General features: G+C 44.0%; 2 protein-coding genes across 3 annotated transcripts in view; one reads left to right on the forward strand and one right to left on the reverse strand.

Moving 5' to 3' along the window:
- Window positions 1-990, reverse strand: part of RGS9 (regulator of G protein signaling 9) — a 64,077-nt gene extending 63,087 nt beyond the window's left edge. Inside the window, exon 1 of one of the 2 annotated variants that reach the window (XM_080402395.1) lies at window positions 656-990. In XM_080402395.1, coding sequence (XP_080258521.1) covers window positions 656-718 — 63 coding nt within the window. In that variant the 5' untranslated portion in view covers window positions 719-990. The remainder of the gene's footprint in view (window positions 1-655) is intronic. The other variant, XM_080402396.1, reaches the window with a different exon arrangement.
- Window positions 991-7,426: 6,436 nt separating this feature from the next.
- Window positions 7,427-24,429, forward strand: part of GNA13 (G protein subunit alpha 13) — a 29,387-nt gene continuing 12,384 nt past the window's right edge. Inside the window, exons 1-2 of the mRNA XM_080402417.1 lie at window positions 7,427-7,801; window positions 9,580-9,806. Of these exons, the coding sequence (XP_080258543.1) occupies window positions 7,519-7,801; window positions 9,580-9,806 (510 nt within the window). The 5' untranslated portion in view covers window positions 7,427-7,518. The remainder of the gene's footprint in view (window positions 7,802-9,579; window positions 9,807-24,429) is intronic.

A 24,429-nucleotide genomic window follows, 5' to 3' on the forward strand; every position in this document is an offset into this window, starting at 1 on the left:
CCAAAATTATGCATTGCATCCAAAAGTGTAGGCTACATCTTCCCACTCTTTCAACTGTTTTTGGTCACAAATACGCTCATTTTTGAAAAAGTGGAAAGAGACAGAGAGCAGACAGTTGGCCGTGATACGTCCTCTGAAAGCAAACTGGAAGCACTGGGAATGCACACACTGGACTGACTGTGGCCCAGAGCTCAACTGAGCAGCCTGGCACCATAGATGATGGGTTTTCCCTGGGAAACGACACGGTTTTGAGGGTCTTTGTGGAAGAAATGGGCGAGGAAGGAAACGTGTCAGGCGAATTTAGCTGAGTCTAAGCTACAAAAACAAACAAAATTACAGTTTTATTTCCTCCGTGACATCAGCACACGTTGCCTCTCTGCCCCCCAAGACTGAACCCTAGATCCACGGGGCTCCACAACAGGCCATGGCCCCAAACCCCCAGGGATGGGGCTGTCACCCCTCGGACCCCGCACACCCTGGGGGCGGCGGGGAGCCGCGGCCGGGCAGGATGCTATGGACACGGGTCCCCCCGCCCGGAGCACCGCTCAGCGCTGCCCCGGGCACCGCTCCGCCCCGCCCGGACGCGGCCCCCAACGTGCCCGCCGGTGCCGATGCCCACAGCGGTGCGGCTGTCCCTGCACTGCTCAGCCCTCACCTTTTTCAGGAAGGCCATCCGCGGCCGGTGGCGCTGCCCCTGGTCGAGCCGTGCGACGGTCATGGTGGCGGGCCGGGCAGCGCGGCGGGCGCAGCGCACTGGCGGAGCGGCAGCCCCCGGGCGCACCTGGCTGCGGCCGCCCGCCACCCGCCGCCGCCGCCTCCTCTCCCTGCCGGGGGCGGCGCCAGCGCTGCGCGCCGCAGCCAATCACCACCCGCCGCCCCACGCTCATTTACATGAAGGCGCGGGGCGGCGCGGTTGCCGCCTCGGGGCGCTAGCGGGAGCGCGCGGCGGAGGGTGCCGGCCCCTGCCCGTGTGCGCGCAGCCCGGGGGTCGCACTGCAAACGGCCCTTACAAAGGGGAGTGTTTGCGCCCCCCAGCGCTGCTGGTCTCTATGTAGAGAGCCAGGGTACAAGCTAGGGAACGACCAGGGCACCGGAGCCAGCTGCTGCAATGGCGTGTGGCGCTGGTGCGGGAGGTGAGCAGTGCTTCAGGCGTCTGCTTCTTGAATGCCACCAGCCTTGGTCGAGCTCTTGATTAGCTCAGCTCAGCTGTGGGTGCAGCAGCCCACCGGGTGGGTTTGGGGGGGGGGGGTTGGTGGCTTTGCCATGCATGGAAATGGTGACAGAGACGAAGGCAGTGCGTTACAGAGTGCTTCCTCGCAATGGAGCTGGCTCATGTTCATGCCAGGAGGAGCGGTACCCAGCTGGCAGTGCTAGGAACAGAGCTCCGTTTTTTCTGGTTTCTTCAGAAAATAGTGGCGTTTCCCCCGGCTGCCCAGGGCTCGGCCTGCCAGCACAGCTCAGCCGGGCAGGGGGAGAGGGCTGGGTCCCCACTCATGCAGAATCTAATTGTGCCAAGGCTCCTAGGAGGCATTCCCAGGAATTCCTGCCAGCCACGTGGGTGTGTTGTCCTTTTGCATGACAGGCACCTACACGTGGTGTGTGCAAACCTCCCTGCACACTGCACGGAATGCACGTGGGAGCATGTGCTCACACCTCAGCGTGCACAGTGCTATGTGTACACATACTGAGCAGGCACTCACCACACCACACTCTCCAGGAGCAGATCCCACCCAATGCTGCCATCATGCTCCTGTGTGTCCCCTGGACATACAGGCACATTTATAGCCCCATCGATGTGTATATAACATACTACACATCTGTGTTTCCAAGTCACAGGGAGCACCCACGCTTCCTACACACGTGCACAGCTGTTTCTCAGGGCAACGCCTTCCCCACCACGGTGTTTGTGACTGTTCTGATGTTACGATCAGTGGTTTGCACGTTTGAGGAAAGCTCGTTGGCTCTGAACTTGGAGCGGAGTGCTTTTTCCATTCATAGCAATACCCTGAAGGCACGGGCTGCTTTCCCGGTTGCTTTGCTGCCCTCATGGAAGTGTTCTATCTTTATCTCCACTCTATACAGTATCTGTGCAAGCCAGTCCTTTGGAAGGCCCTTCTCCTGTGCCTGCTCAGTCATTCCCATGTGAAATCCCCCTGTGAGTCACAGCAGCTGCTGGATCAGATGCTCCATGCTTTCCAGAAGGCTTTTCCACTCTTCTCTGCTCCATGCTGCTAGGTGATTTAATCATTATGAGTAATCTCTGTCATTCCACATGTTAGTATCAAAGTTATCATACCTTATGCTTCAAGGTATCAGCTGACAGCCAGAAGGAGCAGGGGGAGAGTTCTTCACACATTTGCAGCATCTCATAATTTCAAGTGCTGAGGTGCTGTTTTGTTCTCTGAAACCAAGCTCAGATCCCAGTGGCCCTCTGAAATGGCAGAGGTGACAGAAACTCCAGTAGAAGGGGCGGTTCTGGAGGCAAACAGCAAGAGAGAGGGAATTCAGAGTGGAGTCAGAGGAAGCAAGGGAAAGGACAGTGAAGACATGCAGGCATTTTGAAAATGCCAGCTAATAAAAGCGCTTCCATTTCTGAGAGAGACCGATACTGGCAGGAGAATGCAACCTCTATACGTGGAAGTAATCCTTTCGGACGTAATGTCAGGGTAAATAGCACGCAAAAAGATGTAGCTCATCTCAGTTTCTTAGTTTGGTAAGCAAACCAGCAAAACTTGTTATAAACTACAGATAGTTCCTCTGAACAGCCATTTTCCTTCTCCCTCCCAGGTGGTGGAAGGACTCGGAACTGCTCTAGGTGAGGTGCAGACACTGGCCTGAGTAAAGGATCAATCACTGCCAGCTCTGTGCCCCACATACTTAAAGGAATAAAAATGGTCGTTTCATCCCAAAATACTGACTTTTAAAAGTTCCAGTGAGGAATATAGGTGTCTTATCCATGAAAAACATTTGAAAACTGGGTCTAAAATGAATTCAGAAAGAATAAAATTTTCTTGCAGGAGATCCAGGAGAAATAGTTCTGAAGAGCTCAAGCTAAGGTATGAGCTCTTCAACCTTGCTAAACTCCAAAGCTCCCAATAATTTTAAATCCTGCCAACCCACCACAGACACTTCCTTGTAGATCAGGCATGGATTTTTCTCCATTTCTAGTCTTCTCTGACAAGCTAAAATAAAGAATATGGATATTTCTGTTTCTGTGACAAAGCTACTTTGTGTCTTTGCTCTAGAAGATGTCCCATGTAAATTCAGCTTTGTTAACATCTGTACATGATCCAAACCACCTAGCACAAAATCAGAGACGAACCGCATTTCACTTGCTGCCCAGGTGAACTGCCCCAGCAGCTAATGCTCTACAGCAGATCTGCCACGTGAAGCACGAGGCATTTAAATCAGATTATACAAGCTTGTGAAGGCTAGACACCCCAGGGCCTGCACTTGTGGAAAGCAAACAATTCTAGTCCCTGACCCAGTCTGGCCATTTTCTGTGTGAATTTGTCGGTCAAGAAAGCAAGGGACTTGCACAGTGGGGAACAGTGGCAGACAGCACCGGCAGCAGTGGTGCAGTCTCCCTGCTGATTTCTGGCTACCCAAGTTTGGGCTATTTTGCACCCCAGATAACGAAGAAAGACATTTCCTGCAGAGTCCACTTTGCCTCCCAGTGCCTGCTTTCTACAGTAAATGCAGCGCTATTTATGTAACTGAAAGTTTACATGGATGTTCATATGCTATGCAGGCGGTATGTGACGCTATAGTGAAAATACACATGTGGTCAATGTGTCACAGGGCAACAGTGCACACCCGCATGCTCTCCAGGGCCCACAGATTCCTCTAAACCTGCACCTGAGGCCACAGGACGTGTCCCAGGTGGGGAAAGGTCTGGTGAGAGGTGAATTTTGTCTCTCTCTTCTCCTTGCGAAGCCTCCGTAAGCTGTGATTGCTCTCAACAGGCCCGCTTGCAATTCTCAGCAGTTCCTCTTGTGGAACGCACTGCAGAGGGAATCCCCCCATTTTTTAAAGATCACGTTTCCTACGCGGTTGCCCCTCCTTCACACATCAGAAGTTGAATCATACAACAAAAGAGGCATGCGGTGAGTAAACTACCTTTCTATCTAAGGAAACTGGGGACAGCCCTGAGGGGAAGGAAGGGGGTAGCATAAGTGAAGCAACAAGAATGGTACTGCAAGCGTGGCAAGCGGAGGCTGAATTTCAGTACACAGTTCCTTCCAGGAAGATTTCAAAGCAGTTTACCAAAAAAAAAAACCCAAACAAAGAAACAATACCCCATCACCAGAACAAAAAGAGGGCAAACCGTGGCACAGAGAGAGACATGACTTACTCTCAGGTCTCCCAGCAAGGCAATAGTTAAAGCAGTATCTCCAGACTCCGTTGTCCTGTCTGGTAGGGTGGTAGGGCACAGCACTCAAAATGAGATGCTTCCTTAGCAGCCACATGGGAAGAGCTGTGAGCGCAAATGGGCAACATTTGCTTCCTGTCACTCCTGGACTTTCCAGGGACAGGAAAGCTTAGGAAAGAAGTGGCAAAGAGGAAGGAAAAAAGCAAAACAGAGAAAGACCTTATGCACCCTGCCTTAGAGATGAAGCCTGGCTGCTGGGGTAAGAGGATGCAGCTGGGTTAACACCTGACTCAGGACTGAGCTATTTGGCTTCCCCTGCTGAGCTGAATGACGCTGAGCCCACTTCAGTGTCCTCTCCAGGGAACACCACCATCCTCAGGCAGGAATAGCCCTTCCCCCTCTGCAGCAGCTGAGAGCCATGCTCCTGTGCCAGGAGATGGGAATGGCATACCTAGGAGGTTTTGGAGGGCTCCCCAAGCAATGGGAATGTGGAGAGGAGGGAAGAGGCTGAGAGCTACCCAAGACTCAGGTGACTTGGGCAGCTGGGTAGGTGGAATGACAGTATTAGAGAATAAGGTGACAAATTTGAGAGAGCAGGGTGGCAGCAGGCAGGAGTGGAGAGACCTGTGCCAAGAGGGACAGCAGGAAGCAGATGACTGGAGTGTGATGGTTACGCAGGGCAGCTGGAGGGAGAGGCCAGAACAAAGGGAGGCTTTAGCAAAGTCACCAGGTAGGCAAGTCCATGGGGAAAAGCAAAGTGAAAAGAGGAAAAAGAGGCAGGAAAAGGGCAAAACTGAGACTACCAGGGAGGCCAACCAGAGTCAGAAAAACAGGTAGCCCTAGGACAAGCCTGTCTGTCACCAGCTCTGGCCTCTGGCAAGAGATGCCTTGGGTTAGGAAGGTGATGCTGCTGTTGCCAGACACCAGAAAACAGCTTTTACTCTTCATTCATTCATCCTTTATTGTTGTAGTCCAGGTTTTAGGTGCATCTTGCTGCTGGCCTGGAAGGCAAGGACTCGTGCCACCCTTGTGCAAGCTTGGCTGTTTGTTATCTTCCCTGCTGCGCAGATATGATTTTCTTAATCTGCTTCTACTGCTTATGGCACGTGTTTTTTTGGTTATACTTCGCTGGTAGGTGTTAATTAGCTTCTCAAAAAGTAAGCAACCAGTATTGTTTCTATGTTTTGTTCCTTTGTTTTTAACTTTCTCCTTCACTAAGAGGCAATAAATGTTCACTTTCCCTTAGCAAGAACATTAACCTTTTTGAAGGAACACAAAAGTGCTTTTACCAGTTTCACTTTGCAGACAAGAAGCACAAAAGGAGAAACTTTGATAGGATTTTCATTCACTGAAAACTACTGTTCCAAGAGGACTTGTAGAAACTCAGGAGTGTTCCACATTTCTGAAGATGAGATGAGAGCTGTGTCAAGACCGCAAAGATCACCTAGTTTTAAAACTTGGACTAGAGCTCAGGAATGACTGGCTTCCACATCTGTATCAAGACCACCAGGATGTGCTTCTTGGATGAGTATATTAATTTTATACCACATCTTGTTCTCCTGTGAGAAATGCTTTGCTTTTTTTCTTTTCTTTTTTTGTAAGGCCATATGGAATAATTAATGTGGAATTTATCTCCATGTGGGGCCGTTGTCTGTCTATGGTGTGAACACTGATACTCATTGCAGATTTTGAAGGTCCTTCCAGCTGACGCAAAGTGGCATTGCCTTGTGCTAAACTCATCTGTTTGCTCAGTCATTTCTTTTTCTAAACTATTGTTAGAAAAAAAAGCAGAAAAAAATTTGAGATAAAAAGGAGCAGATATCAAAGTTAAGGAGATGTAAGGAGAGACAAATGTTTAATGTACTCTTTGCATATGTAATTGTGTTATGTGATTTCTGTGCTATAAATAGCCATGTCAGGAAAGCATGACATGGACATGCGTGCTTGCAGCTGAGCTACACCACACATGCATGTGTGCTTGCCTTTTAGTCATGTGTTTTCTCTCTGTCCTCATACCTACAGAACATAACCAGTGTGTCACTGACCAGGGACGTGGGACTACAGGCTTGCTGATCTGACCAACGTATTGTACGTAAGACCTCTAAGTAGTTTTGAAAAGTTGCATCAATCCCCAAAGTAATACAAAACGTTACTGTCTCTTTTTGTCTTTCATTTTATGGACCTCATCTTCAGCCAGTCTGTTTCTGTGTAGGCAGTGGAGTTGTATCACCTTGCACTATGCTGGTGTAACTGATGGTAATTTTTTCCACAAACGATGAACGTAACAATTGTGCTCAGAAATGGGTCACACAAAGAGTGGCATTTTCAGTCCTTGTGGGTCCCTTAGCTTATTATTTGCGCTACCCCTCGGAAGGCTTGCCAACTTTTAGGAAAGTTTTACTATTAAGCACTTGAAAATTCTTTGGTTTTTTTAAAACTTAGTAACAGGATAAAGAGCTCCCTTGGCTTTTTACCACTCTGCCTGCACGCAGTCCCTGCATGAGGCCCAGGAGCAGTGTGTTTACTCAGCCTGGTGCTGTACCCTAGCAGTACTGGAGAGCTCTCCTCAGAGGAGCAAAGAGGAAGTACGTGCCAAACTGTTCAAAGCGTTCTAACGAAACTGTTTTCTTTTGGTACCGAGAACAAAAACTGCTTAGCTGGCAAGAGTCATCCTGCCCCCCCTGACCGAGGGCTGACCTCCCCCGGCCGCCCGCCTGTCAGCTCCCCTGCACCGGCGGCGGTGTCGCCGGTGGGACGGGTTGAGTCCGGGCCTCACGGTCCCTCAGGTGAGCACACGCCTCGCCTCGGTCACAGCTACGGACACGGCCCCGCCAGCCTCACAGCCGGCAGCGCCCGCCGCCGCTTCCCGCCATTTCCTGTGAGTCGCCACGGTGGGCGGGGCCCCCGCTACGGGCTGGAGTGAGCGAAGGCCACGTGATGCCTCCCGTCGGAGGCGGGCTGCGGGGGGGGGGAGCTGGGCGCGTCACGTGACGCGGGCGGTGGCGCGCGGTCACGTGAGCGGGCGGGTGAGGCGGGAGCGAGCGCGTCGGGCGGGGCGGGCCGGGCGGCCGCGCGTGCGCGGGCAGAGAGCGGGCTGGTGCGGGCCGGGCCGGGCGGCCGCTCCCTCGCTGGCAGTGCTCGCTAAGATGGCGGACTTCCTGCCGTCGCGCTCCGTGCTGTCGGGCTGCTTCCCCGGCTGCCTGCTCACCAGCGGTGAGGCCGAGCAGCAGCGCAAGTCCAAGGAGATCGACAAGTGCCTCAACCGCGAGAAGACGTACGTGAAGCGCCTCGTCAAGATCCTGCTGCTGGGCGCGGGCGAGAGCGGCAAGTCCACCTTCCTCAAGCAGATGCGGATCATCCACGGGCAGGACTGGGACCGGGCGGCCCGCGAGGAGTTCCGCGCCACCATCTACAGCAACGTGATCAAGGGTGGGTGAGCGGCGGCGGCGGGGCCGGCCCGCCCTGCCAGGCACCGGGCCGGCGGCCTGCGGGGGGAGGGCGGGGGGGCGGCGGCCTGCGGGCGGGAGCGGAGGGAGGGGGGTCCCCCGGGCCGGGGGGAGACGCGGGGCCGCTGCCGCCCGGTCGGCGCTCTGGCTTGGGGCGCCTCACCCTTCCTCCCGCCGAGGGCGAGCGGCCGGGCCCGCCGCATGTCAGCGCCGCCGGCCCTGCCCCGCCGCGGGCGCTGCCCGGGGGCCCCGCCGTGGCTCCTGCCGGCGGAGCAGCGCGTTCGGTCCGTGAGGTCCCGGCTTGGCCAGGTCCCGGTGGCGCGATCGCGGCCATGGATGGGGGGCAGATGCACCTGAAGGGGCGTGAGGGGGAGCCGTGTCCGGCGGCGGGGGGCAGCGCCTCCGCACTTGGCCCCGCTGCGGGGAGCGCGGCCGTGGCGCTGCGGACGGGGCTGACACATCCACGGACGGAGCCCCCCTCACGGGTGCGCTGCCAGAACCGCCGCGCACGGGTAGGAGCGGCTCTGGATTTCGCCGCTGTCACCCTCGCTTATTTCGCTCTCTGATCTAAATCGCTCGTCGCGTTTTGGGTTCGGGCTGTGCGATAGCTGCACGGTCTCCGTGAGCGTCTGGGAGCAACGAAGGTTGTCAGGCCTCGGCCCCGCGCTTGACCAGAGCTGAGCTCCAGTGACTCCGAGGGAGGATGGTTATACAAAGCTGTTTACAAATCAAGCCCGGAAAAACTATAAATAGCAAGGCAGTAGAAATCATGAGCGTGTATGTTGACCAGGTTATAGTTTATTAATAAAGTAAGGTACTTCCTGCTCTGTGAAAATACACCGTAGGAGCTGCAGATCTCTTTTGGAGGCAGCTTTCCTGCAGTCATCGCTTTTGACAGTTTGAAAAATTATGGAAAGAGAGTGAAGCTTGAAAAAATACTTTGGCATTGAACAAATATGTTATTATAGAGTTGTTTGATACTACATCTTAATGTTCTTATACCTCTCCCCATGTCTTTACGGTGGCTTATTCTTTCTGGAATTTTCTTTTTCTTCTTCATCAGTAAAATCAGTACTAGAATTAATTTCCCTTGTTAGTATGAGCAGAATAATTTTTGATTTATTCCTTTATAAGGGAGGTTTTAAATACTCTGTTTCTCCTAGAGAATATTTACCAAAACAACAAAAAAAGTGCAGGGACATCTTTAGGTGATGCAACTCCTTCTGCACTTCAGCAGTGAAGCCATATTTTCTAAAAAGTGCTGTGATTTTAGTAAATACTGTCTTTGTATCTCTGAAAATGTTAAAGACAGTAGTAACTAGATGCCAAGTTTGTAAGAATACAAAAAGTAGGGAACCTTAAAATAAGCTGTCTGATGGTTTAACATACTTTGAAATAAGCTTTTAAACATACTTCGTTTGTCTTGTGTTCGTGCCAGGTAAAAGTTTCCTTGGTAGCACGGACTAGGGATTTAGTAATTAAAAATAGCACTTTTTCAGGAGTTTAACTTGTAGCATGGATATTATATTGTTGATCACGGCCGTGGTTTTCAGATGGCAAATACCTTGTGTTTTGATATTACCTGAAAACGTAGCGCTTTGAATGAGTCTTTCAGAAACTGATTTCCTACTGGGTGGATAGTCCTGTTGAGCTTTGACTGTACAGAGTAAGTGCATTGTTTGAATCTTCGCAGATTTGTAGGCTAGTGAAATAGTAGATGCTGAGAAGCTCTAATTGCAGTGCTCTTTCATGTTGTTAAAGGTGTGAGAGTCCTCGTAGATGCCAGAGAGAAACTTCATATCCCTTGGGGAGATCCTGCTAACCAGAGTAATGGAGATACGATGATGGCTTTTGATACTCGGTCAGTCATGGTGGTGCAAGGCATGGTGGAGACGGCAGTTTTTTTACAGTACCTTCCAGCCATAAGAGCTCTATGGGCGGATAGCGGTATCCAGCATGCATACGACAGGCGCAGAGAATTCCAGCTGGTAAGATTTGTGTTTCAGTGTTTTTAATTGAGTACGTATGATTCTCGTTCCTGTGTTGCTTTTCTGTAAGACAGTGATCCTTACAGACCTTAAGCATTTTTGAATGGCAGACTGTTGCACTGTGGTATTACAAACAGATGCATTTATCTCTTCCCCGCCCCCTTTTTTTTAAAAAAACCCAAGAATAATAAAGAGCTTTTGACATAATTGTCCTCATTTCATATGTGAGAAAGCTGAGGTACAGAGGGCTTTTATGTTTTCTAACAAAGCTAGAAACTGCATAGTGTTTTTACCATATGGTTATTTCCACCCTTTGTTAACTAGTGTATCAACTTAAAACAAAAACAAAACAAAATGATTTGCAGTAAAGGAAGACTTTATAGTAACGTGATTTTTAAGAAAAGATATGCATGGGTTAATGAGAAGAATTTAAAAACCACTCCCTTCTCTATTCCAATTTGAGCAATTTAGCAAACATTCCCTTTGTATACTTCCTGTTTAATTTTGAATGTCTATGTTAATACTCATGTAATGAGATTTTTGTTATATCGGAGTTCTCAGCTGGAGATGGAGTATATAGTTTAATAGTGAGGCTGAGATGGAGTATACAGTTCAATAGTGGGGTTGGAAAGGAAAAAGTAACATGTCTTGATTCTTGAGCTGGAGCTTTAACTTTCTGTGACAGCTGAAGTCCCTTTGCTCCATTTCCATGCCAGTGCTGCAAAAGGAAACAAAGAATTTAAGTTAAATTTGGTGGTTATTGGCTCATAGGCCTGTGTAGTAAATGCCACTGGCATAGGGTTTTGTGGGGGTTAGTGGTTGAGAACCTTAAAATAGATTAAATCTGTACTTGTAGGTGTCTTAAACCTAAGTGGCTTTGTGCTTTTATGTCTTAAAAATAACCTTTGTGTTAGTGTGAATCTGAACAATAGCTGATGATGTCTCCTGTTGAGCTATTATGAATGTTGTGTAATCACACTCTGACTTAAATAGGTTGTGTAAATGCACTATAAATATGTATTGCGCTGATCACAGAAAGTCTTCTAGAGATTGCAGAATGGGCAGGTGCTCCAGTAGCCTATCACCTGCCCAGCCTAGTTCTGAGCTATGTAAATAAGTTTCTAGTGAGACCTGTTGCTCCTTGCGTTTTTCCTTCAAAGTGATAGTAAAAGGGTAATTGCTCTACTGTAGTCAAGATCCTTTTCTGGTGCATATGTCACTTCTAGTGACGTAATTGCTGTGCTGAAGTAATCTGTTTGAAAATCCGTTAAATAAAATTGTTTTGTCTTTATTTAAGCATGTTTAGTGACTTCAGGCTAAGTAGTGAAGGAAAAGGGAGCTATTACTATTCTGTCGTCTTGAGTCTCTGAGAATTAGGTTCTTTCCATAACTGAAGCATGTACAGAGTTTCACTTTGAGTAGGATTTGAAGAATGTGCTCTGAATCTGTCAGGGAAAAAAACCCAACTGTTGCTTTCTTTTGGAAATCCCTAAATCTGTATGATGATCTCTGCAAAAATATATATGGATCATGTTGTGTTTTAGCCAGAACTCGAGAATATTTTTTTTAAGGGCTCTTAATAGTTGAGTACGGTTCTAATACTAATTTTTGAAAGTAAGGTAACTGCTTCATTTATACTTTACATTGCTTTATTTCCTAAATCCTTTCAAAATCTCAGTCTGACATATTTATGCCAAGTTATAAACATGAGGAAGAAAAAAAGCAAAGCTGAATGATGTCATTGTATTGCATGCAAGCAGTGTGATCAGTGCTGGCCAAGTGTGAAGTCTCAGTTTTATCCCAGTAAGCTTCAAGCGTAAGTTATGACAGAGCTGCATGTGGGTGGCAGGATGGTGGAAAACTCCTGAAAGCAGTATGTGTTTTTGCCGTACCTGCTGACAGGCTTTGGAGAAGAGTGTTCAGAGAGTTTAGATATGTGCTATAATATGGAAAGAAGACACAGATGGTTAAGGAGGGAGTGACAGGCATACCCGAGTCAGGAGGCAGAGCAGGGGGAAGTTGGAAGAGACACAGACGTTTCAGTTGTATCAAGTACGGACTCTTGAAGTAAGGATTCAAGACTGAAAATTTTAGCGTTGTAAAATGGGGAATGAGAGAAAAATACTGTTCTGCTTCCAGTTCAACTGCTTATGGCACAAAAATGTAATGAAAGGAAAGAGACCAGCAATCATTAGATGAGTAGGAGAGAGGGAAAAGTGGCATTAAAAAAATGTGTAAAATGCTGGGACTGAGCGTGGTAGAAGAGTATTATTTGACTCTATATCCTCTTGACTTCAGAGTGTTGAGTGAGTTTAACTTTTTTCACTGGAAGGAGTTTGACACTGCACTGAAAAACATGGTTCATATTAAGAGCCTGCAGGCAGGAATGCTGGAAAAGTATTGTTTATCATGGGAATAGGACACTTTGGGGCAAAGGTAGAAGTGAGCAAATGAAGAACAGAGCAGTGATGGATAAGGAGTGAAAAATGTCAAAATGTACATAGAAGTTCTGGAGGAAAGGAAGCAAGTGTGTAATTGTAGAAGTCATGTGTACCTTGGACAGATAGGAAGTACAGAGAAAGAGGATTTAAGATTAAAATTTCTGCACATATATGGTTAACACTTAAAGATGTATGTACTTTTGTGATGTAGATCATCAAGCTGTTCTTGCTTTTTTCGTTTTCCTCCATCATCTTTCACTTACAATGCCAGAGATGATGCTGGGAGCCTGAAGAAATGTTGTGGTCTTTTTATAGCAGCATGAGAGGTGAAAAACAGAACTAGGTTGTATTTTAATGGAATTAGGAATCAGCATTTCCATGCCTAGTTTATTGGAGTGTCCTTCCTCATTTTGTTAACTGGAGTGGTCATGGGGATAGTCTATATGATTTATTTTCCTTGGTATAAAAATAGGGGCCTTCTGGCCACTAACAGCAGTATTATGAAAATTCATTAGGTCACGCTTGTATAGTGCTTTAAAACTGGAAAGAGCTAATTACAGCTTAGTACAATACATGCCACTTCAATACTTCTCGGGTGGTTAATATTATAATCCCTCAAATTTTATTACAAACCGAAGTAATTTGGCTGATAGTTCCACTAACACGGTTAACTAAAGACTATTTTGGTGCTCTAGCTTAGTCCCTGTAACTTACACTGAAGATTCCGCTTATCCTCAAGCTTTCTCTCCATCTACCGCACTTACTTTTCTCGTGGCCTCTAGTCAGATGGCTAACGTAGATTAATTACAGAGTTAGTCTGAATCAGTCTTAATGGTTTCTGACATCTGATTAACATTTCACGTTTCTCATTGCAAGTTGATTTCCAGTAAAAATCTCCTGAAATGACTTGGATAAACGTAGCCATTATCTTAACTCTGCAACATGCAAAGCAATTTAACTAGACATTTCCTAGCCTTTATGTTTCTACTCATGAGCTATTCAGCTGTGTGGTTGTAAAGGTTTGCTGTTCTCATTGAGATCTGCTTTGAGGCACTGGCAGCTGAGGAGTGTCTAGTGCTGTGCTGCTGCATATCTAATAACACTGCGAAAAGCACTTCTGAGTAAGGGTACCGTTGTGCGCTGCCTCTCACTTTGTGTGTTTGCCATGGACTTGCATTTCGTGAATTTGCTGCGAGAGTTGTTAACAGAGAAGCGTTTTGAAGTAGTCTGCAGGAGTCTTTAATTCTCTGAGAATGGAAAATTGGGATGAGAGCCCAGTTGCTCAGACACATGATAAGCTTTGAATGTGTTAAAGGTTTGTTCTTGTTAAAGTTAACTTTTGGGTGGATTTGGATGTTTGCTATCAGCAGTTGTTGATCTTCAGGTAGATACTTGTCCTACTTGCAAATTACGCTGAATGTTGGTTTTATGCCATGAACCTGCAATGCACAGGGACAGTGATAACACTTTATTCTGTCCACATTTGCATAGAACTGCAGATGATGCAGTAAGGAAGATAGGATGATGCATTTACATCTGGATCATGTTTACTTCTGTGACATGTCTGCAAGTGCTAGATCAGATTATAGAAGACAGGAAAAGGCGTGTTCAGCTTGAAGTTACACTGCTAGTTTTGCTGCAGCTTCTCTGCAACATTTTTCTGTTGCAGGGTTGTATTTTTAAAAAGCGTTGTTCAGTTTACTGGAATATTGTATTTTAGCTTATTCTGGTTGGAATTTTCTGGGTTCTGTCTCTGAATACTGCTGGGGCTGTTGTACACATGAGAACATTAAATTAGTTCTACTGGAAATACTGAGTCCTCATATGGCCACTGCAAAGTATTAGCAAAACTTACCATTCTTTCAGGTGCCTAGGTGACACGTCCTTGCAATGTGCTTGATCATAGAGTAGCGATCCTGTGGAGGTCAGCTCTGTTTGAAGCCAGACTATGTTGGTCACTGTTGAGGTCTTCCTCTTTCTCAAGTGTGGGTGCCCATCTTATGAAACAATAGTGCGGTCAGTCCCGTAGCGTCTCTCTGAAGTCACAAGCACAGAACCTGTAAAAAACTATCTTACCCATCATGCTTTAAAAGCATCTACACCATATTTGCAAGATTAAATTTCAGAAGCCTTTCAATAGCTTGTGCCCTCTGTAATGTGTTGATACTCCTGCCGGTATTCATCTTCTGCAGCCTGCTCACACCCCTAAGCTGGAGGATAGCGATGTCTTCCCCTCTTCCGTTCCCAGATCTCCTCTTGGTTCTGGGGTTGGGTGTTCAGTTGTCCCACTCTGTTTCTGCTTGAAGTGTGTAGGTGGTGCTTCTATTAGGACATGCTTGAGTGCATAAACTGTTGGTAGAAAGTTTCTCAGACTGATAGAAAATCTTTTTCGTTACAGACACCAGATCCAGTCACCCAATGTTTCTGTAAACACATGCATTGACTGTTTGGGCACTTAATCGTGTAATTCAGTGTTACTTTATTTAAATACGATGTTGTAATTACACTGAATATTGCTTAGATTTCTGTGGGGAAAACAAAAAGCAGCTGCTTTGTATGTGTTGAAATAGGAACTGTTTTTCCCAGTCAATAGGTTTGCCAAAGATCAAATCACAGGATAGCATGTGTACAGTGAGCATGATTCCTTAAAGCCCTTGGATAAGTTAGAGCTACTTGCCATCTTTCATCTATTATGTGAAAAGGATTTATCAAAGATTGTTGCTATAACTATGGAAAGAACAGTGCTTTGCAAATTTATATTTAAAAATGAGTCCTTCAAATCCTGAGAAAAGACTCGGAATTCTTGAAGGTTTGCTGTTTTTCCTGCCCCAATGACAAGATAATGCTGGCTTTGGGTTCGTATTAATAAGGCTCTGTATAGGGATTAACACTGGAGTCAAACATTAAGGAGGCTTGAGTTCCTTTATTCTTGGTTTGTTGCCAGAAACCCTTCAATGTGTATACTAGTGCTCAGGTAATGGGAATCGACCATAATATTTTAATCGAGCTGAAAGGTCTTCATGTGAACTGTTATACTACATTTATCATAAAGTGCCATTTTTAAAATTGTTTTCCAAATTGGGACTTGGAGTCACTGTGCCTTAGAAGACTGTTTCTGGGACTGCCTTCTTCCCTTTCCACCACTCTTCCTTTCCTGCCTGCTGACTGTTCTTGTTAGCAGTAAAGTATTGAAGTGTTTGGAGAGGAATGGTCTTGTATTGCCAATTGATGTTGTAGTGCAAGCTAATCTAGTTCTTCTGTAGAACATCTTTGCTATAATTTTTTCTGAGTGTTACTGATTTTCTTTTTTTAAAACTTTTTTTATTTTTTGTCACTATGATTTTTAAGCATGGATGTGGCTCTGGACTGAGAGGTCTTCCAGTGGGAGCTATCTTCACCTGGACATGTTACCCCAGCACACAAGCTAAATGGAAGCATACTATCTTCCAACCAAGATTGCTAGTTTAGAGTCCTGTGTGCTACAGTTAGCTTGTACAAGTGTATCTTTTCTGTGTGGTTTCAGTGCAGCCTCTGAGGATGGAATTTTTAATTCTGACTCAATCCAGATACCTGTTTATGGGGAACCACTGCTTTTAAAATGTGGACTTTCACAATACAGTGTGGGGGCAGAGCCATGTGTTCTTATACATACTTCGTCTTTTACAAGCTATGTCGTGTTGATAATCATATGCCTTAATTTTCTGAACCTTCTGTTGTGGAAGACTAAAAGGTGACCTACTTTTTGCAAAAATTTGGATTTCTATAACTGAGCCTTGATTAAATAATGGTAAAATATGTAAGTGCCCTTCTGAATATGCTGTGCACACCAACAACCTCTAACGACTTCAGAGGAAGAGACTTTCTCAGCCTTTCACACATCTCAAATGTGTGAACCTGTTCTCAGCAGATTCTTTTGAATTTGCGCAAATGTGTTAGATGCGCTTTTGCTGCTTCTGCTGCTTCCAGTGTAACATGAGACCTTGGTACAGACGTTCATTCAGAGCCGATTCCTTGCTGGCTACTAATGTGCAAGATACTACATGTTGGTACCTGTAGAACTGTCTCATTACATTACTTCACAGAATTTAAATGTAGCAATGGCTATGCCATTCTCTGTCCGTTTGGAAATGACTTACTAAATATAAGCCCGATCTACACTACAAAGTTGCAATATTCATAGCTGTCAGCAAGTCTCCATGCTGGCAAAACATGTGGTATGAATGCAGCTGTGATCTTCCATCTATATAGCTGAAATTAATTTTGCACCTGAGGCAAAGAATATAGAGTGATCTTTTTCATATGTAAATATGGGATCCTTTAGGATTAAGATGCTGTGCCAGGGGCTGTGTTGATTTGTGCTGCTGTTCCCTAAGTTGAGCTTACTGTAACAAGACTTCAGCCTTAGAGGCTAGTTAGGTCTGCTCTCACTGAGCACATACTACACTCAGGTTGTATTTGGATGACTGTTCTGGCTGTCTTTATTGACCTAAACTTCAGTTAATGATAAATGCTATTTATAAGTTCTGAGTTCATGCTGTACCTCATATGCAGAACTAGCAAAGTGGTAGGAAACTTTAGCTTGTGGTAGCTGAGGAAGTTGCTTAAGAAAATGTGAGAACATAAGTGCAGCTGACCTTACTATGCACGAAAAGCAATAGAATAACTGTACTAGTTTTCACATGGAAGGCAAGATACCATACCAGTGTTGTGCCTGCTGGTGCTTAGTGGTTTTTTTGTAAGTATCTACATTTATTGCAATGTAGTTGAGAAGTTCAGAAGGTGTAGAGCCGTGTTACTGATGGTGCTAATGGAGTCTAGCTGATGCCAAGTGGTGTCTTGTATTGCTGTGAAATATGAAGCCTTTTTTCATATCTTAAAGATTATTAAACGGGTCATAGAACACAATATTAGTTAACTCTGTAGCCTCAAATGATAAATATATTTAATCCAAGTAAAAATCTTGGAATAATCCCAAAGACTCACCGTTATACTCTACAACCCTTATACTCTACAAACAAAGTAGTTTGATGGGTCAGATTTAAATTATTAATAAAATTCTTTAAGACTATATCAGCAGCTAAAGATGGTCCTAAATTATTTCCAGTATCTTCTTCACTGGCCTGTCTGCATTAACAAGAAACATCAGGTTTCAGCTGGAAAAGTTGAGGACTTCTAAATACAGAAAATACCCCCAGTTCTTTATCATCGCAATAATGGGCAACTTCAACTATGTCAGAGAATATTTTTTTTGGACTCTTAACAGGCAGTGAGCTGCCTTTTACAACGCTGAATTCACTGTACCATGTTGCACAGTTCTTAAAAATGCTTAAATGTTTTTCCAGTGCTTCATAGTCTCCTCAGTTAAAATAAGTGGATTATAATGTAATGTTCCTCTTCAGTGACATAAACAAGGAACTGGAAAGACCCCAAATTCTTTTTATGGATAAGAGGTACAGGAATGCATAATCATACATGAGTTTCTGTATCTTTTTCCTTTGTTCAGTGATGTCAGAGACATAATTTTAAGCAAACCAATGGGAGTATCAGCAGACCACCTGCAAGTGCTTCTCACTGGGCACATGATGGTATTTGATCAGCCACTGGTGACCAAATAAAGGAGGACACAGAATTTCCAGGGGAGGAAACACAGTGGGCTGACACCCATCAGTAATTCAAAATATCTACACAGTCGCATGTAAAAAAAACTTGGTGCAGGGTCATCTACTAAAATTCCACATGTGGGTGATATTGGGACTTTTCACTGTTTTCACTAGCAAACAGTTACATAGTTGCTTTAGTAATTTATTTCTAGTTTTTCTGGTTTTAGTTGATTTCTAGTATGACATTATACAAGCGATGTGAAATGTTTGCAACCTCTTGGATGTTGCTGCTATTTAGGAGTCTTGTGTACCTTACTTTGAGTGCCTTAGACACAGGTTTTAACGTTTCTAAAAATATTAACATTTATCTAATGGTACATGCAGGTCTTTCACAAGACCTGGTAAATTATCACTCAATCTTTTTCAGATAACTTGTAACAGGATCTTATATATTAGTATGTCATCCTTTGCAAACAGAAATACCCAAACTTAATTGAAATGGATTCTGCTAATTGAGGCAGAGGAAGGAACTAAAAAGCATTTGGTCATGAGCGTTTCTCATGAGGCTGAAACAGGCACCGAATGTACTCTAAGATTGAATCCTTGGGATACTTCAGTGCATGCACTGGTGTCTAGTGTAGGGTTCTGCTTTTGAAGTGTAGTGATTCAGTTTACAGTGTATGCAATAATGGGCTTTTCAAGCATCTTAAAGTTCAATCTGGCCACTTTTAGTGCCGATATGTTTTCCACATGCCAAATATTTGTCATGTTTTTGGGAGCCTTTGCCAGTCTTGTACAACTTGGAAGCAAGTAAAGCTCTAAATGATGGATGGCAGATTTGCAGACCCACTACTGCTTCAGTGTTAGATTAAATGCAGTTTGAGTAGCAAACACATGAAGTCATGGAGCCAGTGGGTCAGTGCACTGAACGAAGAGCAAATGTTTACAGTCTGGTTCCAGTCTGTTTTGTGTGCAAAACATCTGAAGTTTATATAGATGCTTCCCAGAGTGTAAATAGTAATTGGGAGGTGGCTGTTTCATCTTGGTCAGAGCATGTTTTCATATGACTTCTAGGTCTGCGTGTGTGCCGTGACTTGGAAGATTTGTTTCATCAGTGAAATTTGAAAATCTTTTGCAAAGTATCGGTGTCTTTCCAAAGGTAAACTTTCTGGAAGAGGAATTTAGATTGTAAATACTTACTAAGGGAGAGAGTAAAAAGATCTTTAAAGAAAGAAAATGCACCTGATCTTGTGGACAGCATATCCTAATTTGTTTTCATGGTTTAATTTCTGTTCAGTTTCTGACAAACAGAAGCATCTTTATTAGAAGCTCTGGCTCTGCATGTGTTGTGCCCCGTATGCTGTTTATTGCATTTCTTAACCTGGCTCTGATGTCTAGAAGGGGCTGCAGTAGACTTGACTTTGCTTCCTATTTGGAAGCATTGGTGATCCTAAGGAAAATTGCGTGCCAGGAAGAATGCTATGTATTCCTTGCATTTTTAATTCTGGGAAAGAGTCTCAGCAGACTTTTGGGTTTTGCTCTTGATTTGTACAAATGGAGTATCACTTCATACAACTCGAAGCTATGCAGTTTCTTAAAATTCTGAGCTGTTTATAGAATAGGGCACATCCTGGTTTCAAAGTAGTCTTTCAGAATTAGTTAGAAATACAATAACGGAGTGCCTTGCGTGGAAGAAATTGTAGTTCTGTAGGCTTACGTAGTTCTGTAGTTAATGGAATGCTGTTTCATGCCTAAAAGCTGTAGTGAATTTTCATATTTTTAAGCAAGCTTTGTTGAACAAATTGCTCTCTGGTATACTAGTGCATGGATTAAGTTCTTAGCTTGATCAAGTCTTCATTTGGTTAATTAGAATAGCATGTTATATCTGAAACTATAGAAAGGCTCTGCTGATTGGAGAAAATCTGAATCTGACCTAAGTGAATGAGGCACTATGAAAGTAAGTGCAAAACTGAATTCAGTGCGAGAAGGAGAAACAGCTGGTACTGGAGCCTTAATTGGAGTATTTTGCTTGCAGCTGTCTGGGTATGGCAGCTGGAGCAATGCTCCTGGGTACCCGGAAGCTTGCAGATGCAGCTGGGTAGTTGTAGTGTGAGAGCTCACGTTGGCGTGCTCTGTCTCCCTCCATTTGTTATGCACATTTTGAGAATTGTGGATTAATTGGATTACGTGGCAAATAGGGGATAATAGATTAAGGGGTTACTATTGGGTTAAAACCCTTCTTAAACCTCTTCACCTTTCTTTGTTAATGCCATTATGCAACATAAAAATGTCAGTCATGAAATAAACTTGGTGTGGCTCCTCCCTTTCTTGGTGTGTTTGTAGCTTCGTGCTATTGAGCACTCTCCACCCAATGTGATCCTGCTGTTCTGAATACAAATTCTGCTCTCCTAGCAAAAGGTTTTGCAAAAATTCACTTCTATGAGTCAGGACTTCAACCTTTCCTTTTTTTAGGGCAGATACTCAGTTTGTGTGACCCAACACGTCAGGTTTCACTTCTATGCCACGTGATGCTGTCCTGATTGCTTTGAAATAAGTCAAATACAACTTAAGCTACAAACAGGAAGCGCTGAAAAGAGGAAATAGGTTAGTGCTCTGAGGTGGGATGAGCTGTGATGCCTTTGTGACGTGTATTGGTAGAGAACAGGATTATTTTGTATTTCTGTACCAGCAGATGTGGCCTGCATCTGAAACTCTTCGGTCTTACCAAGAAGCGGCAATTAATCCCAATGTACTTAAACTTTACCTATGAAAATGGGCAGATCAGATTTGAAAGATTATTCAAAGGGTTGAGCTGGAGAGAAAGAAGCTGGGAGATCCAGAAATGTCTGATCCTGACATACGCTATCTGTGCTTTAGCCCTTTGAAGTCTGGTCTGCTCATGGTTCCACTGGCAGCAGTGCCATTTTAAAGCAGTTCGCCCTTCCTTCTTAGGGAGGGGGGGATTAGTTTAACACGGGAGCAGTTGGCTGCTGTGCACATGGCTGCAATAATGCTCGTGTGGGCATAAATGGGGACTGCTTTGTTTGGTGGGAGTGCCAGTTTATGCTGGTTTTACCATAACTTTGGCCGTAATTGACACTTAGAAAAAGGAAACATGCTTCTCTGCAGGAAATGTGTTTTGTGTTAGTACACTTAAATATTTTGACCCAGACTTGCAGTTTGGTAAGTAAATATACTGTTGCTTACCTCAACACTTTCCACTTAATACCTTTGGCACCCTTATTAAAAATTAGTTATTGTATATGTTTATTGTGAACTCTCAAAACACTGCTAATAAAATTGCTGCTTAAAGAGAGAGCCCTGTATCTAGTGTTAGAGCATAGGAGTGGCAATTTGAAAACAAATTGTTTCCCTTTGCCTTAGGAGATACAAAGCAAGTTGCTGAATTGTTGCTATAAAATAGGGAAAGTGTCTGGTTTTTCAATTTAGTTCCTTGAATAAACAAGTTATAGGTATGAATGTGTAGAAGTTTTGTCCTATTCTGTTGACTGGGATGTGTTTGAAAGAGGAATCCTCATTAGAAAGCTCTGGAAAGAATGACTGGCGAGACAAGTTAATTTGTAGAAACCTGAAAGCTGTGAAGGGGGAACCAAGATTATTTTATTTACCTCTAAGACTGAGGCCAGTTAAAGAAACCAAACCCATTCAAGGTCTCAACATAAGGTGTTTCAACTTCTGTGGTCTAACAATCAAGAAAATTGTGGATTTGAGTACAGTAATATAATTAGGGCTAGGTGCATTCATGGCATAAATGTATCATCTGGATCATCTGCCTCTTTTGTGGGGTGTTAATGTCATCCCTCATTTGGGTGGAGGGGGAGGACGTTGTAGTGCTCTGATACCTCTCCCACTAGGAAATCTGCAATGGTTTGACTGAAACACTTCCTTAATTATTTCTGTGCTTGTTACTAAAATTTCAGAAGACATCTGGTGAAACTTCAGTAGTAGCACTATTGATTTGCAGTCAGTTGTCTTTTGAATCAGCTTGGGTTAGGGTGTGAAGGAAATAAAAGAGATTCGTTTCTCTGGATTCTTTGCCAAAATCTTCAAATACAGATTTATCTGCATTGTCTCTAATAGAAAAAAACCTATACATAATGAAGTATGTGCTGTAAGAATTACTGAGGTGTTGTAAGATGCAGAATTTTAAGGCTCTGCTTATTCCTTCATCATCTTTCTTTCTTCAAGCTGTTTTTCCCCATGTTGTGGATGGTTTGGTTAGCGTGTCAATTTCAGTATGTACATGCCAGCCTAAAAACATTATAGTTACCCCTTCTTGTGCTAAACTAGGCTTTTAAATAGCTTTTTTTGTTTGTTTCTTTTTAATTAAATAAAATAGGAAGTCTTGGTTTCTTTTTTCCCAGATACTCAAGTAAGGTCAGGAAGAGAAAATGTTTGGTGGTTCCTATAATTCTAGAGTTACTAAGTTATATCTCTTATTTTCTTTAAATATCTGATTTATTCTTTCAGATACTTAATAAGTCTTGTCAGTTCAGTATGTTCCATTGAAACTGCAGCCAAACATAGATGGTTTGATAAATTGTATGTTTCTTTCTTTAAACCTTGTGATGACTAAATCTTTATTTGATGCTTTTTTTTTATTAGTATTAAGTGATTGCTATTGGAAAAAATGTAGTCTGTGTTCCCCTAGAACAGCTAAAAAGCCATTTGGCTATGCTAAGGTTTCAACAAATCATATTTAGATTGCTGACATTGTTATCATGGAAACCAAATAAATTGGTGCCACTTCCTGGGTTTAAAAGATGTGTTCATCTGTTGTGTATTTCATGTAGGGGTTTTTCTGTTGTTTTTTCTTGTCCTCCCCAAAAATATTTTTGTGGTTACTTTGCTTTAGGCACTAACTAGCAACATTTTAGACAGTAATCTTTCTTGTTGCCATGTTTTGTTTATAAAAGATAACTGATCTGGTTTACTTCAGAAGGCCACACGAGCAGCTGCAATATGCTATTCTTATAGGTAAATGACCAATATGTGCTGTTATCCTGTCTTTGTAGAAGAAGTGCATTATATAAAACTTGAGATATTTCATTGTATGGGCATGAGCAAGACTAGTTAAAATAAATGTGATGTTGTAAGGGAAGCTGCTGTTGTAACCAAGTACCTTGATAAGAATATGATTTGGTTGTGTTTTCTTGTAAATCATTTGTATGTTCATGATGAAATGACTTGGCTTGGCTTTCTTCAGTAAGGATCACAAGTCTTCAGGAGGCACGCAAGCTGTTTTGAATCAAACCTTTCTGAAAATGGAATACTTGACAGTTATGAATAAAGTTATTTAACAGTCAACTTCCTGTGGTTTACATGCATTTCTGAATCAGGAGGAGGCTGAAGGGCTGCAGCTGAGATGTGTATAGGGAGTCCTGTACAAGCAAGCAATGTAATTGCTTAAATCTGGTATTCTGATAAGATTTATTTTAATACTGTATTAAAAGAGTAAAAGCATAGTCACCTAACACTGGAAGATCTTTGAAGCTACTGTATAGGCCGTTCATTCTGTTGTATTGGGGTGTGTTCAAAAAGTTTGCTTTATTGCAGTATGTCAGCATGCATATGAGAGATGCGCTCAAGCTTGTACTTGACTTTGTCACTTCTCTTGGCATCTTTGGGCCTACTCATTAAGTAGAAGGAAGCGGGCAGTGAATGAGTAAGGCCCAGTGGTGTGGTTCCTGCAGTGTAACAGGTCATTGGTAGCCTTCAACCACACTGCAGTTCAGAACTGCTCAACTGTAAAAATTACTTTAAAGGAATCATCTGCATTTAAAAAAACCCCAACAAATCCACCATTTGAATTTCCATCGTATGTGCACACAGAACATGGGTGTGAAGACAACGCGAATGTAATGGAGAAGTATAGAGTTTTTTAATGGGGGTAGATCCTGCAGTTCTCAGTGTCCTAGTGATTTTGTCCTTGGTGTGGCTCCTCTGTGGCATGACGGCAGCAGATTGACTGCTGCAACAGCCGCATGGCAGGGGCTGGACGCAGTGAGCCACACTGGAGTTAGTGGGGCAGAGTGGGGAAACCCAGTTTCTTTTTTCTAGTCATCGGGTAAACCAGAGAGTTTACAGTTTGTCTAAAGGGAAATTTTAGAATGCGACAACTGTCTGTTGAATACAGCTGTTTAAATATAGCTGCTGTCATTGATTTACAGAGTGAGATCTAGTTCTGTATCTAATATCAAGAAAAAAAGTAGCCTAACATAGAAACTGTCTTTGGAACTGTTGTTGTACAAGGTTGTGAACAGGTAGTTTTCTCACTCAGTTTTAACGGTTGCTGGCATTAAAGCTTTCCTTTGTGTGTTAGGTTTTTTCAGTGGGTTTATCTTCATTATTGCATAAAATACACAGGTTCACCCCTTTAGAAAAGGATCAGAAGTCTTGCTTCGTTGCATTGTAATGCTGCCTTTTTGAAACTCATTTAAAATGGGACAAAACACTTCAGTTCTACAGTAGTGCATTCTGATAAAAATCTGTTGTGGTAGTTTGCTGTTCGAGAGTGTCTGTAGTTAGCAGAACTTAGCCTGCTAATATGAAGATGTGCAG

The sequence above is a fragment of the Falco punctatus genome (assembly GCF_963210335.1).
Source record: "Falco punctatus genome assembly, chromosome: 1".
In the NCBI taxonomy this organism is placed as follows: domain Eukaryota; kingdom Metazoa; phylum Chordata; class Aves; order Falconiformes; family Falconidae; genus Falco; species Falco punctatus.